The 13,348-nt window shown below is 46.7% G+C and overlaps 1 protein-coding gene across 3 annotated transcripts in view; it reads right to left on the bottom strand.

Moving 5' to 3' along the window:
• Positions 1-13,348, bottom strand: part of LRRK1 (leucine rich repeat kinase 1) — a 134,951-nt gene that overhangs the window by 40,921 nt on the left and 80,682 nt on the right. For all 3 annotated transcript variants that reach the window (XM_084817359.1, XM_084817358.1, XM_084817357.1), the window contains exons 21-22: positions 8,812-8,983; positions 2,360-2,523 (exon numbers count right to left, since the gene is read on the bottom strand). In XM_084817359.1, the coding sequence (XP_084673485.1) occupies positions 2,360-2,523; positions 8,812-8,983 (336 nt within the window). The remainder of the gene's footprint in view (positions 1-2,359; positions 2,524-8,811; positions 8,984-13,348) is intronic.

Here is a 13,348-nt window from a genome sequence, read left to right on the forward strand (position 1 = left end):
ACCTGATAGACAGAGTGCCTGAGGAACTATGGACGGAGGTCCGTAACATTGTTCAGGAGGCAGCAACGAAATCCGTCCCAAAGAAAAAGAAATGCAAGAAAGCCAAGTGGCTGTCTGAGGAGGCTTTACAAGTAGCTCACGAAAGAAGGGAAGCGAAAAGCAAGGGAGAAAGGGGAAGATATACCCAACTGAATGCAGAGTTCCAGAGAATAGCAAGGAGAGACAAGAAGGCCTTCTTAAATGAACAATGCAAAGAAATCGAGGAAAACAACAGAATGGGAAAGACTAGAGATCTCTTCAAGAAAATTGGAGATCTCAAGGGAACGTTTTGTGCAAAGACAGGCATGATCAAGGACAAAGAAGGCAGGGACCTAACAGAAGCAGATGAGATGAAGAAGAGGTGGCAAGAATACACAGAAGAACTATACAGGAAAGATCTGAATGTCCCTGATAGCCATGATAGTGCGGTCACTGAACTTGAGCCGGACATCCTAGAGAGTGAAGTCAAGTGGGCCTTAGGAAGCATTAGTAACAACAAAGCTAGCGGAGATGACAGTATTCCAGCCGAGCTATTTAAAATCCTAAAAGATGATGCTGTTAAAGTGCTGCATTCAATATGCCAACAAATCTGGAACACTCAACAGTGGCCACAAGACTGGAAAAGGTCAGTTTACATTCCAATTCCAAAGAAGGGCAACGCCAAAGAGTGTTCAAACTACCGCACAATTGCGCTCATTTCACATGCCAGCAAGGTGATGCTCAAAATCCTACAAGCTAGGCTTCAGCAGTATGCGAACCGAGAACTACCGGAAGTACAAGCTGGGTTTAGAAGAGGCAGAGGAACTAGAGATCAAATCGCCAACATTCGCTGCATCATGGAGAAAGCAAGAGAATTCCAGAAAAACGTCTATTTCTGCTTCATTGACTACGCTAAAGCCTTTGATTGTGTGGATCACAACAAACTGTGGCAAATTCTTAAAGTGATGGGAGTACCAGACCACCTTACCTGTCTCCTGAGAAACCTGTACGAGGGTCAAGAAGCAACAGTAAGAACCAGACATGGAACAACCGATTGGTTCAAAATTGGGAAAGGAGTACGACAAGGCTGCATATTGTCACCCTGCTTATTTAACTTATATGCAGAGTACATCATGAGAAATGCCGGGTTGGATGAATCAGAGGTCGGAATTAAGATTGCTGGGAGAATTATCAACAACCTCCGATATGCAGACGATACCACCCTAATGGCAGAAAGCGAAGAGGATCTCAAGAGCCTCTTGTTGAGGGTGAAAGAGGAGAGTGCAAAAGCTGGTTCGAAACTCAACATTAAAAAAACTAAGATCATGTCATCTGGCCCTATCACTTCCTGGCATATAGAAGGGGAAGAAATGGAAGCAGTGACAGATTTTACTTTCTTGGGCTCCAAGATCACCGCAGATGGTGACTGTAGCCATGAAATTAAAAGACGCTTGCTCCTTGGGAGGAAAGCTATGGCAAACCTAGACAGCATAGTAAGAAGCAGAGACATCACCTTGCCGACAAAGGTCCGTCTAATCAAAGCTATGGTTTTCCCAGTAGTAATGTATGGCTGTGAGAGCTGGACTATAAGGAAGGCTGAGCGCCGAAGAATGGATGCTTTCGAACTGTGGTGCTGGAGAAGACTCTTACGAGTGCCCTGGACTGCAAGGAGGTCCAATCAGTCCATCCTAAAGGAAATCAAGCCTGAGTGCTCATTGGAAGGACAGATAATGAAGCTGAAGCTCCAATATTTTGGCCACCTAATGCGAAGAGAAAACTCCCTGGAAAAGACCCTGATGCTGGGAAAGACTGAAGGCAAAAGGAGAAGGGGACGGCAGAGGATGAGATGGCTAGATAGCATCACGGATGCAATGAATATGAACTTGAGCACGCTCCGGGAGAAAGCGCAGGACAGGAAGGCCTGGCGTGCTATGGTCCATGGGGTCACGAAGAGTCGGACACGACTGAACGACTGAACAACAACATAGATCAGTGGACCAACATTTCTTTTGGCTTTCTTAGGCTGCAATCACATGCATGTGTACTTCGCAAAATCCCACTGAACTCTACTAGACTTACAACTAAGAACACCGAATTGTGCTGCTAAGGTCAAAACTATGGGCGGCCAATTGGTGGCCCATGGACTAGATACAGTCCCTGAGGCAATTTTATGTTGCCTCCGTGGCTCTATCAAATTTATGAAAATCTGGCATACGTCTCACTTGAAAAGAAAATGAAACTGTTTTTCAGTGCTGCACATGCGGGAGAAATCCCACCATTTTAAAGTTCCATCTCTCTGTGGATTTTGTGTACAACACCCTGGCCATGCTGCAACTGTTACCTCAGGTAGCCTCCATCAAAGGTGACAAACAGGCCTTCTTGCCAGTAAATGGTGTGGTTTCTTTTAACCCGGAAAGTGCTGCATCTGTTTCGCTGAGTGCCGGTGAAGCTGTACATTATGGTTCTTCTGTGCCTGCTCTTGGCATTCTTCTTGTTTTCGAAGAACTGGAAAGAACGTAAGAGGAGCCATGCTAGAGCAGATCAGCCTTCTCTTCCCACATTGACCAACCGGAGGCATATGGAAAACCCACAAGCAGGACGTGAACACAATAGCTCTCTGCCAGTCATGCACTCCAGTAACTAGTATACATAATACAAATGTAAGACAAGTGGGGCTGGATTAGATCAAAGACCTATGTAGTCCAGCGTTCTGTTCCCACAGTGGCCAATCCAATGCCTAAATGAACCCCACAAGTAGTGTATCAGTGCAATAGCACCTTCCTGCTCATGTTCCCCAGCAAAGGGCATACAGAGGCATACTGCTGCTGATACTGGAGATAATATATAGCCATCGTGCCTAGAAGCCATTGACTAGTTGCCTTATCCTCCATGAATTTGTCAAATCCCCCTTTTAAAGCCATTCAAATGGGTGGCCATCACTAAGTCTTGTGGCAGCGAATTCTATAGTTTAATTATGTGCTGTGTGAAGAAGTCCTTCCTTTTATCTATCTTGAATCTCCCACCAATCAACTTCATGGGATGACCCCATTGGGTTTTAGTATTACGAAAGAGTATTATGGAGTATTAGTATTATGGAACCGCTGACGGATTTTATCGTATTTAGCGGTATACAAGTGTCACAAATAAATAGATAAAATACATAGGAGGGAGAAAAACATCTCCCTACTCTCTTGCTCCATACCACGCATAATTTTTTACACCTCTGTCATGTCTCTCCCCTTACTCACTCCAGGCAGGGCTGGGGAAGGCTTTTATTGGAAATCCCAGAGAGCTGCTGCTGTTAGTGTTGACAATACTGGGCCAGTTGGGGTGGATAAGGTATAAGGCTGCTTCCCATGTTCTGTTCAGAGCATCGTTTTCCCCCACCTCATCTGCCTGAGAGGCTTGGGGGTGGGGGGAATCTTTCATTATTAGCACAGACGAGCTGCCAGTGCTGCCCTTACACCCCAAGTTGATCACCTATCTTAAGGCCTGGATGTTAATGAGGAGATTTATGTGTAAATATGAAGGGCATGCTAACGAAGAGGCCAAACTCGGGGTGGTTTGGCCTCTTTGTTAGCATGCCCGTCATATTTAGCATGCCCTGGCTGTCAAGTTATGGAGAACACAGTTTGACACTTCTTTAAATGCTGCAGCCTGCCTCCACTCCCAGGGAAAGAGTAGGACTGAGGATGGAACTGCTGTGTGCCAGCAAATGTGTGCTTCCTGAACATTTGTTTGCTGGTTTATGATAACGTGGGGGCTGATTTGGGCGATGGCGGTTGTGTGTGCTGGTGGGGGAAGCTTAACCTTCTCCTTGCCCACCACTGTTTCCATGCAGCCCCCGTCTCCTGGTCTTTCCGCCCCTGCCAGCCATATTTCCACTTCAGAACTGGCTGGGATGGGGTGGGAGAGACTTCCTGAGTTTTCACAGTTTTCCCAACTGTGGGGGAAGGGCTGAACCATCTCCCTCCTGCCCATTCTGCCCTGCAAAGCTCCTGTGTCGATTATTCAATTTGCATAACTGGGCAAACATAGGAACCCTGTGTTTGCCTTACAATGCGTGACTCCGATTTCAAGATCTAGCAGGTAGATGTGGGCTCAGTTCTCAGTGGCTCTACTAAATTCTGTGAGTGAAATGGCTTCAATCAGCATGGCTGTTGCAGAGGAGAAAACCCCAAGGAACTGGAATTGCCTGGGCCAAGGGACAGATTTACCCCCACCCCAACAGTGTCCCTGCATGCAGTGGAGGCTGGTAGCTGCAATGTCAGTGGGGTGGCGAATGCGTTCTGGGGTTCGGTCAGAACCAATCAGAACTCTAAAAGAGCTATCTAAGGTGCACACCTTGGATAGCTCCTTTAGAATCCCGGCTGGTTCTGACTGAAACCTGGAGCAGATTCACTGCCCCACTGACATCGCAGCTACCAGCCTCCACTGCCTGCGCATTTTGCATATACATGAATGGTTGCTATCCACTCCGGTGGAAAAAGGGAAAGCAGGGCCACTGGGGACACTCTCGTCTCGCATGGGGAACAATTCCAGGCTTCATTAACGGGGATCCCACTGAGTGCAGCCTCCTCAAGGATCATAAGAATGTAAGAAGAGCCATGCTGGATCAGACCACGGGTCCATCTAGTCCAGCATTCTGCTTAATCCCTGCAATATACAGGCCTTATCCATGCTGGATCAGACCAAGGGTCCATGTAGTCCAGCATTCTGTTCGATCCCTGCAATATACAGGCCTTATCCATGCTGGATCAGACCATAGGTCCATCTAGTCCAGCATTCTGTTCAATCCCTGCAATATACAGGCCTTATCTCCGCCACAACATTCCTTCACCTGACCCAATGGCGGGCCTTTGGGGCAGCTGGAAAAAGGACCCAAATCGGCACTGATGACTGCAGGGTAGGGTTTTTTTTGTTTATCCTCAGGCAATGAGGATTCAAGCATCCTTGTAACCAGTGCGCTTAAGATTCTCAATGGAGATATGCATTTGGCACCGGTTAATTCTCAGTACTGACTGCACTGGTATTAACTTCATTGGCAATCTGTGTAATTACCAACCAGATCTTGCTGTCTTGTTATTATCCTGTCATCACTCAGATTGTTCGGTTGATTTGTATCGGTGCTGATGACAGGAATAACGCTGGAGGTTTGCAGGAGCTTATCAGGCTCTTCATGAATATGCAGTTAAAAAAACCCACAACGCTAAAAATATGTCTCTGCAGCATTCCTGTCTATATCCCTGTCTAGAGGGCAATATTAGTTGGACTGCACTCCATCTATGAAGAGTGCAGTTCAGCTCCATTAAATTATATGGATGTTTTGGTGTTCAGTGGGTTGCACCTACGAATGTATGGATTTTGTAAAATCCATTCTGTCTGTGTTTTGTGGATTGCCAGGTGCCTTTAGCTCCATTGTCTGCTGATTGGCAGAATTGGATTTTGTCCAATTTCTCCAATTTGCACAAATGCGCACTTGCGCCAATCCCCCCAAATGTGCAAATCCCCCCAAATGCACATTTTCATGCTTCAGCCAAAGGGGGGTTGTGCATTTTCAGCTGGTGTTTTTTAATTTTCTGTATTTTATTATGAATAAATTTATGTAAAATTCCAGAAAGTTAAAAAAAAAACCAAATGTCAGGGTGGACACTGAGCCCATAGAATCCCAGAGTAGTTCTGATTCTGAGGAAGAGCAGTTGCTCCTGGGAGAGGAGCGCGCTCCTCTTTCCCAGGACCAACAGCTGACGGAGATTCCTCCCACCAGCATTCCTAGTTTAGTTAGCAGTCCAGGGAGTGACCAAGCACAGATAGCAGACTTGGTGGATGCACGACACAGACGCAGAGAGCGGCGCCAGATGGAGGGCGCGGAAAGGAGGCAAAGTGCCAGGTTGGCGCGCAAACAATGGCTGCGCCCAGAGGATCCAAGGGAAAAGGGGAGGGATTCTCCCTAGTCCTTAAGTTCAGGGGTCTGCCAGTAATTCCCTTTCAAACGGGGACCAACTGTTCCAACTTAGGGCATAGATACTGTGCTGCTCAGATCTAGTTGCAATCGGTATAGTTGTTAAGTTGTAGAAGAAGAATAAAGCTTGGAAAGGAATTCCCTTGTCTGTGTCTGGACTTGGCTACTGGTTTAGACAGAGAGAGACCTCCAAGGAGCCCTTGACACCAAACCAGTCTGCAAGTCCGTGTAATCTGTGTGACTCAGGAAAACCCAGTTCGCTGTGGAATCCATGGGACAGATTCATAGAAATCTAAACTCATTTGATTCTATTGCGGATTTCTCCGACATCCTTAGTTGCACCCAAAGGTCTCAGTACCTTTGGTTTACCAGGTTAGGGATGGAGGAGAATTTCTGAGAATTTCTCCACGAATCTCGGGAAGGCTGAATGTCAACGCATTCGGCCCCCCGAAATTGGCGGTGAAATTCTCCGCCACCCCGCCACCCCCCCAGGATGGGACTTACCTCCTGTGAATGTCCCTCTCGGCAGCGGGTCCCGGCGGCGGTTCGGCGGCGGCCGGTCTTCCAACCGGCTGCCGCCGCCATTACAAAATAAAGTAAAAAAAAAAACACAAAAAACACGTGATAGGCTACGTAACGAATAACGTAGCCTATCATGGCTGACTTTGGAAATCTAGCCATGATAGGCTAGGTTAATCGTTACGTAGCCTATCACGGGTGTGTGTTTTTTTTTTTTTCCACTTTTGTATTTCGCGGCCGGGGAGACAGGGCGCTTCTCCCCGGCCTGAATTTTGGCCGGGCAAGGCGGGGCGCCTCCCCCCCGGCCTGAACTTCGGGGGGAGAACCGAAGCGCCTCCCCCCCACCGCAAAGCAAGCTGCGGGACCAGGTAAGTGCCTTTCGTACATCCCTACCAGGGCTGCAGAACATCTTTCAGCTTGAGGGCCAAATTCCATTTCGGAGAAGCTCGGGGTGGGGGGGCATTCCAATGATGCTCCCGTCATAAAATTAGTCTTTTAGAGAGCGCCCACTGACCCCAATTGATGCTTTTTAAAAGCTTAATGCAGAGTAGGGGAGGAGGGGAACAGTCTTATCTCTGATCATCATAATAACAACTGATATCTTTGATCAGTGATTGGAGATAAAGCAGGTAAGTAGGTGGGCCAGATTGGGACCTCTCGCAGGCTGTATTAGGCCCATGGGCGGACGTTTCCTTATCCCTCACTTAGAGCCATCACATGGCACAAGCGGAACATGGGAAGAGTCTATGCATACAGGCACCACCATTTCAGTGAACCAAAGTTGCGCATTAACCTCTGGGTTCTAATGCTCAAGTCTCCCTTTGCATTGTGCTGCCCAATACAGGGTTGCCCTGCTCCTCTGCGACATCAGGGCTGATGATCAATAACTCACGACACTCTGGCTGTGCTCAGTGAACGTGCTTGTCTTAACATGATACTAGTTCTCTGATCTGTTCTCATGATGGGGCACTTCTTGCGCATAGCCAAGGCTGAGAGATGGCAAATTTTCCAAAGCTTCTGAATGAGGCTGTGCTGGGTATTTGAACCCAGAGCTCTCCGGTGAACACTCCATTTGATCTTCATTGGCCAACAATGAGGAAACAACCCATACAGCAAGGTTAGGGACCCTCAGGCCAAATCTGGCGCTCTGGACCATGCCCCTTCCTTGTGGCCTCTCCCTTTACCTGAGCCAATGGTCAGGTTTTCCAGTCTTTCTGCAGTTTTTCACCATTCTCAAAGCTTGAAATGCCTCCCCTAAGGCTTAGTTACTGGCAGTAAGAGGTTTAAGCTAAAAGGGGCTGGTATGTTTTGTATTTCGGCCCACCCCTTTTGCCTTCAGCCCTGCCCACCACTAGAATGCCATCTATGGCCTTCCCTGGACAGGGATAACCTAGCCACAGTAGCACATGCGCTGGTAACTTCCTGATTAGACTACTGCAGTGCACTTTACGTGGGGCTGCCCTTGAAGACGACTCGGAAGTTGCAGCTAGTGCAAAATGCAAGCAGCTAGACTGTTGACTGGAACATCATGTAAAGGTCATATAACACCAGTTTTAAAGAATTTGCACTGACTGCCAATATGCTTCTGGTCAGAATTCAAGGTGCTGAGGATGACGATTAAAGCCCTAAGTGGCTTGGGACCTCAATATTTGAGGGAGTGCCTCCCCCTATATATGCCTGCCCGAGGATTGAGATCTGTTGGAGGAGCCCTCCTCTGTGTCCCACCAGTGTGGGACATACACTATGGTGGGACATGGGAGAGGGCCTTCTCTGCTGTGGCACCCTGGTTTGGAATGCCCTCCTCTTGGAGGCCTGATTGGCACAGAAGTTGGTCTCGTTTTGGCGCCAAGCTAAAACATGGCTTTTCACCAAAGCCTTTGAGGCCTAACTGAATTCCCTCAAGTTGTACACTGTTTTAACTGTTTTATTGTTTTAAATGTTTACACTGGTATTAGCTTGTTTCATGGTTTAATTAGCTGTTTAAATTATTCATTATTTTATACAGTTGAAATTCCTCCTATCTGTACACCACCCTGTGATCTTAATTATGTAGGGTGGGATACAAATATTTTAAATGAATTAAAAAATAGAATGCGGCCCACAAGATCTTCTCTGAAATTGAATTTGTCCCTCAGGATGAAAGAGGTTCTCCACCCGTCATTGCGTATTCTGTGGCAATGCACACCCCACATGCTCGCATTCAGCCCAAGGTGGGGAAGCGGCCATCGTGCAAACAGATCTTGTCCTGGATACTTTCGTCACATACCAGTGTCATTTTCTAAGATCTTTCCCAAGCGTTTGCATCCACCTACCTGGAGGTCCATCTCCGCAAGGCTGATGAGCATCCGGGCTATAAACCGTTGCCAAAAGCCAACGGGGACAAAACTCATCTTGAACACCCTTTGGATGGTATTTGTTGCAAGGTGGCGTAAGCCATGGACATCGAGAGCTGGCTTGGCAGGAAGCAGATGGGGCAGAAGATAACTGAAACCAAATGACATGTTCATATTATGAGTTTTTCAAAAGAGCACACTTCTTGCTGGCTGGTTTTGTTGGTTTTGGAACACCTTGGTTTTGTTGTCAATGGTACAGGCGAAATCATATTATGTTAAAAGCTTTTGGAGCAGCCTAGGAAGATACAATACTGTAGCTCTGAGGATTGCTGCCTTTAAAATTGTGCCACAGAAAGAGACAAGCAAAGAACAGACACCGCTTCGAGGCCCATCTGTTGGAGAGGATTTTGAGCATTTGTGATGCTAGCAACAAAGGAACTTCCGATTAAAAGGGAACAAAATTACAGTCAGATACTAAAAGATTTCTTGATTTCCCTTAAGCCCAGAAATGTTTCAAGGATACCTTCCAGGCAAACATGTGCTGATGGGAACCTTCTCATAACAAAACAGCTATCGCAGGAACCTTGGCAGATTGCTGCCACTGGCCCGTTACAAGTGCAGTTTTTCAACTGCTGTCAAATTCCACTCCATGTGGGACTCTGGCAAAATAAATAAATAACCAGAGCAGGCTGCTGTCCTCAGAATACCTCTGAAATTTTGGATTCTAAAGACACCATCTTTAGCATAAATGGGAAACACTCCAAAAGAGGTTCATCTCCTTGAGAATTCCCCCTTTTGTTGGGGCTCCGGTCCTACAAGGAGCACAAGATCCAGCCAGATGGCTAACAGCAGGCCGCTTAGTGAAGAATGGGCACACCATACCTGCGAGCTCACAAATTGCCACGTTGGTTCATCAGCCAATTAGCAGCTTGCCAGCTTGCTGAAGCCTCAACTCTGAACACCAGGGGTTTGCCGACTCAACTGCCAATGCTACACAATCATTGCTATGAAGCTGGTATGTTCTCACAGAATATGCAGGGACTTTGCAGGCAGGAACTCCCAGGTGTGATCTTTGGCATCTCTAGCTAAAACCATTAGATTGCATGTGATGGGGAGACTTTCTGCCAGAGACCCTGAGCTGCTGTCAGTCAGAGGAGACAATACTGGCTGGCAGTCAGAGGAGACAATACTGGTGAATGAATAGTGCCACCTGATATAAAGGCAGGTTCCTATGTTCCTATGTCTTGTAAAGGAACAGAATCAGACAAAAGAGGTCTTGGAAGCTAGTGGAATATATTGGCTCAGTTTCGGAGCTGTGAGCCAGGAAGTCCTCAGTTCAGGTATCACATGGCCAAAGACAAGTTACTGTTAAGGACGTATGAGAATGTTGTCTTTGCTCACAAAACATGTCAAAGCTCCTTGCAAGCATGTGTCTGCTGAAAATATTCGTAAATTGTAGAACACATGATAGTGTGCGTCTCAATCCCAGCTTAATTTGCGCAAATTTCCTCCAAGGACTGAAACAGCCCTGCTGTAGTCTGTGAATGAAAGTTGCGTAAATTTGGGGATGCTTGCACGAATCTCCTGTTCGATCGCTGCTCGATTTGCACAGGTTTCCCATTCACACAGAGTGAGTGGCAATCGCAAATGGGAATTGGGCACGAGACGAGTGGCGAGACAATGTTTAGAGGGTCTTGGAGATCTTGAACTTCACTCGTTCGCCCATCTGTAGCTATCGGCCCCTCAGCCCCCTCCTCCATGCAATGTGGAGATCATCAGAGGAGGCTGTGCTGGTTGTACTGCAACCTGCAGATTGCTTTCTGGTGGCAATCAGGAAACAGGCCTTCTCCGTGGTGGCACCCACTCTGGAGAATTTCCCCCTCCTTGGTATGTAGGAGTTTCTAACTGTGGCATGTTTTAGACACCTGTTAAAGACCAATCATTTTCCCCACACCATTCCTAACTGGTTGTGCTGTCCAGTTTGTTGATTATTAGTTCTCTGATTATGAGGTTTTAATTGAGAATGTTTTGCAGGGGAGGAGGGGGTCATTTTAAATGCTTTTAGCGGAGACCTTTTGTATTCTGTTTTCAAATGTTTTAACTGTGGAAATTGTGTGTTCTACAGTTTTCTGCTATAAACTGCTTTGAGACGTCTTTTTAGATATAATCAAGCGGTACATGGGTTAAATAAATAACATTTTAAAATAGTACTGACCCATCTGACAGGGCTGTCATAGGGTTCCCAAGATAATGTACACTGAGCACTCTGAACAGTTCAAAGCACTATACACATGCTGAATGTTAACAATAACAGTAAGCTTTGCTGTAACAGCATCCAAGCGCAGCAGCAAATTTCACTCCGCATTTGAGTATCACCCAGCAAAAGTCTTTCAGAACATTCCAAATGACATTTCTCAGCTGATAAAACTGACAACAGCTTTTCTGGCCAACGACAGGGTTGCAAACCCCTGTCAGGCAATTGGGATGGTAATTGCTAGCAGCCCGTCAGAAATAACTATCCATAGCAACGGCGTCAATAAGTGGCAGCAGAGTTTGCCTGAAGATGCAGTGAAAAGGGCTCAACGAAGAGAGCCAGGGATGAAATAACAATCTGCTTCCTCACAATAATTGGCTTGGCAAAAGCGAGAGAGGAGCGAGTGTGAAAAGAAATTTAAATGCTTCTTAAGCCAAACACACAGGCACCCCCTCCAAACCTGGCAGTTTTTGGTGTCCACAAAAGCTTCCCTTTCTTAATTCACAGGGGCTCATACTATGACTCCAGTTAAGAATCCCTTTCCTGAGGACAATTCTGGCTCAGATCTCTCCAAATCCCTGCAGGGGACCAAATGGTCTGAGCCCTGGCCTATCAGCTTGGCAGAAACAACTGCTGATGTGTCAACTGCTAGAGTGAAGTTCATTACAATGGTTTTTGCACTCTCTGATGGCCAGATGAAGTATTTATTTATTTATTTATTTATTTCATTTCTATACCGCCCAATAGCCGAAGCTCTCTGTAAATTTGTTTGAAGTAAGGGGGAAACAAGACTCTGAGAGAAGGACATGATCTATTAGTGGAGATAAAAACCTTGGCAAATCTAACCAACTCCACCCCCTCCCAATATATATATGGCTAAGCACCAAATTACATGTGACGCGAAGCACAGAGACTTCCAGACTAGCCTTTTGTCATGCAATCACCCTGCCTCAAACATGGAATGTGGGCTGAGTAGTGAAATGTAGATGCGTGAAGATGTAGAAGCCAATGTAGGGGGAAATGTAGATGTAGGAGCGAAGGGGAAATGACTTTTAAAAGCACAAATCTATAAGGGGCAAACTACACATTAAGTGCAAATCCATGTAATGGAGCCCCAGAGACAAGGCAGGCAGAGAAAGGGGTCAGTAATCACTCCCCACTGCAACTTCTCAACTCAAAAATCTCCCCCTCCCAAGCTGCTTTTCTAAAAAAAACAATAACAGCAGAACAAATGATAAAACAAAGAAAACCACAAAGAAAACGGTGTCAGGGCTCCTTTACATGTGTTTGCGGATTTTTTTTTAACTGAAGTATTTGTATTCTTCCCTTCCATCCTAAAACAGGGCCCACAGGAAAGCTAACAGACCATCATATGACAATCATAAAAACAGGAGCAATTAATAAAACTTAACAAAACACCCCTTAGAAAATAGCCCAGATCAACCTCAGTAGTAATATAAACTGGATTCATTTCCTAGATGTCCTAGGAAATCTGAAAGAACTGATACCAACTCTGCAGAGAAATCCAAGGCTTCAGGGCTTTTTGCAACGCGATGACACTATCACGATGAGTCCAAAGCCTTAAAAGATGTCTTTGCCTGCCACAGCATTCCCTGACCGCCCCACTCTCCCCACATCACCACTTCGGGCAACTGACCAGAGCCATGAGTGGACAGTGATAAGTGTCAGGGTGGAAACTGAGCCCATAGAGCCCCAGAGCAGTTCTGATTCTGAGGAAGAGCAACAACCCGTGGGAGAGGAGCTTGCTCGTCTCTCAGAGGCACAGTGGCAGGGAGAGATTCCTCCTGGGATAGATAGTGACGCTGGGATAGATTCCTGGGATAGATAGTGACGCTGGCAGCAAGAGAGCAGGGGAGGGGGCCTTGCTGGACGCTCAGTGCAGAGAGTAGCGCCAGATGGAGGGCGCCGAGAGGAGGCGCTTTGCCCGCTTGGCGCTACAACGGTCATGTCCTGAGGACCAGGACCAACTGCCTTACCTGGAGCTTAGGCTACTCTGCTAACTACCCCAGTGCAGCTCCTTGCTTAGTCGCTGGAAATTAGCATCTGAAAGAGTCATTAAGTTGTAAAGGAATAAAGCCTTGGAAAGAATCCCTTTCGTCTGTGTCTTGAGTTGCCTATTGGAGGGGACTTTAAGAGGCAGCTAGGGTGCCCCTGACAGCAAGGGCCTCACGGAAAGCCAACACTGCAGCACACAATAACTGAATCTGGAGTTAGCAAGTCTGGACACACAAAACCCAGTAT

This window comes from Heloderma suspectum, chromosome 11, assembly GCF_057233095.1.
Source record: "Heloderma suspectum isolate Gila_16-S chromosome 11, 16-S_ref, whole genome shotgun sequence".
NCBI classification, from domain to species: domain Eukaryota; kingdom Metazoa; phylum Chordata; class Lepidosauria; order Squamata; family Helodermatidae; genus Heloderma; species Heloderma suspectum.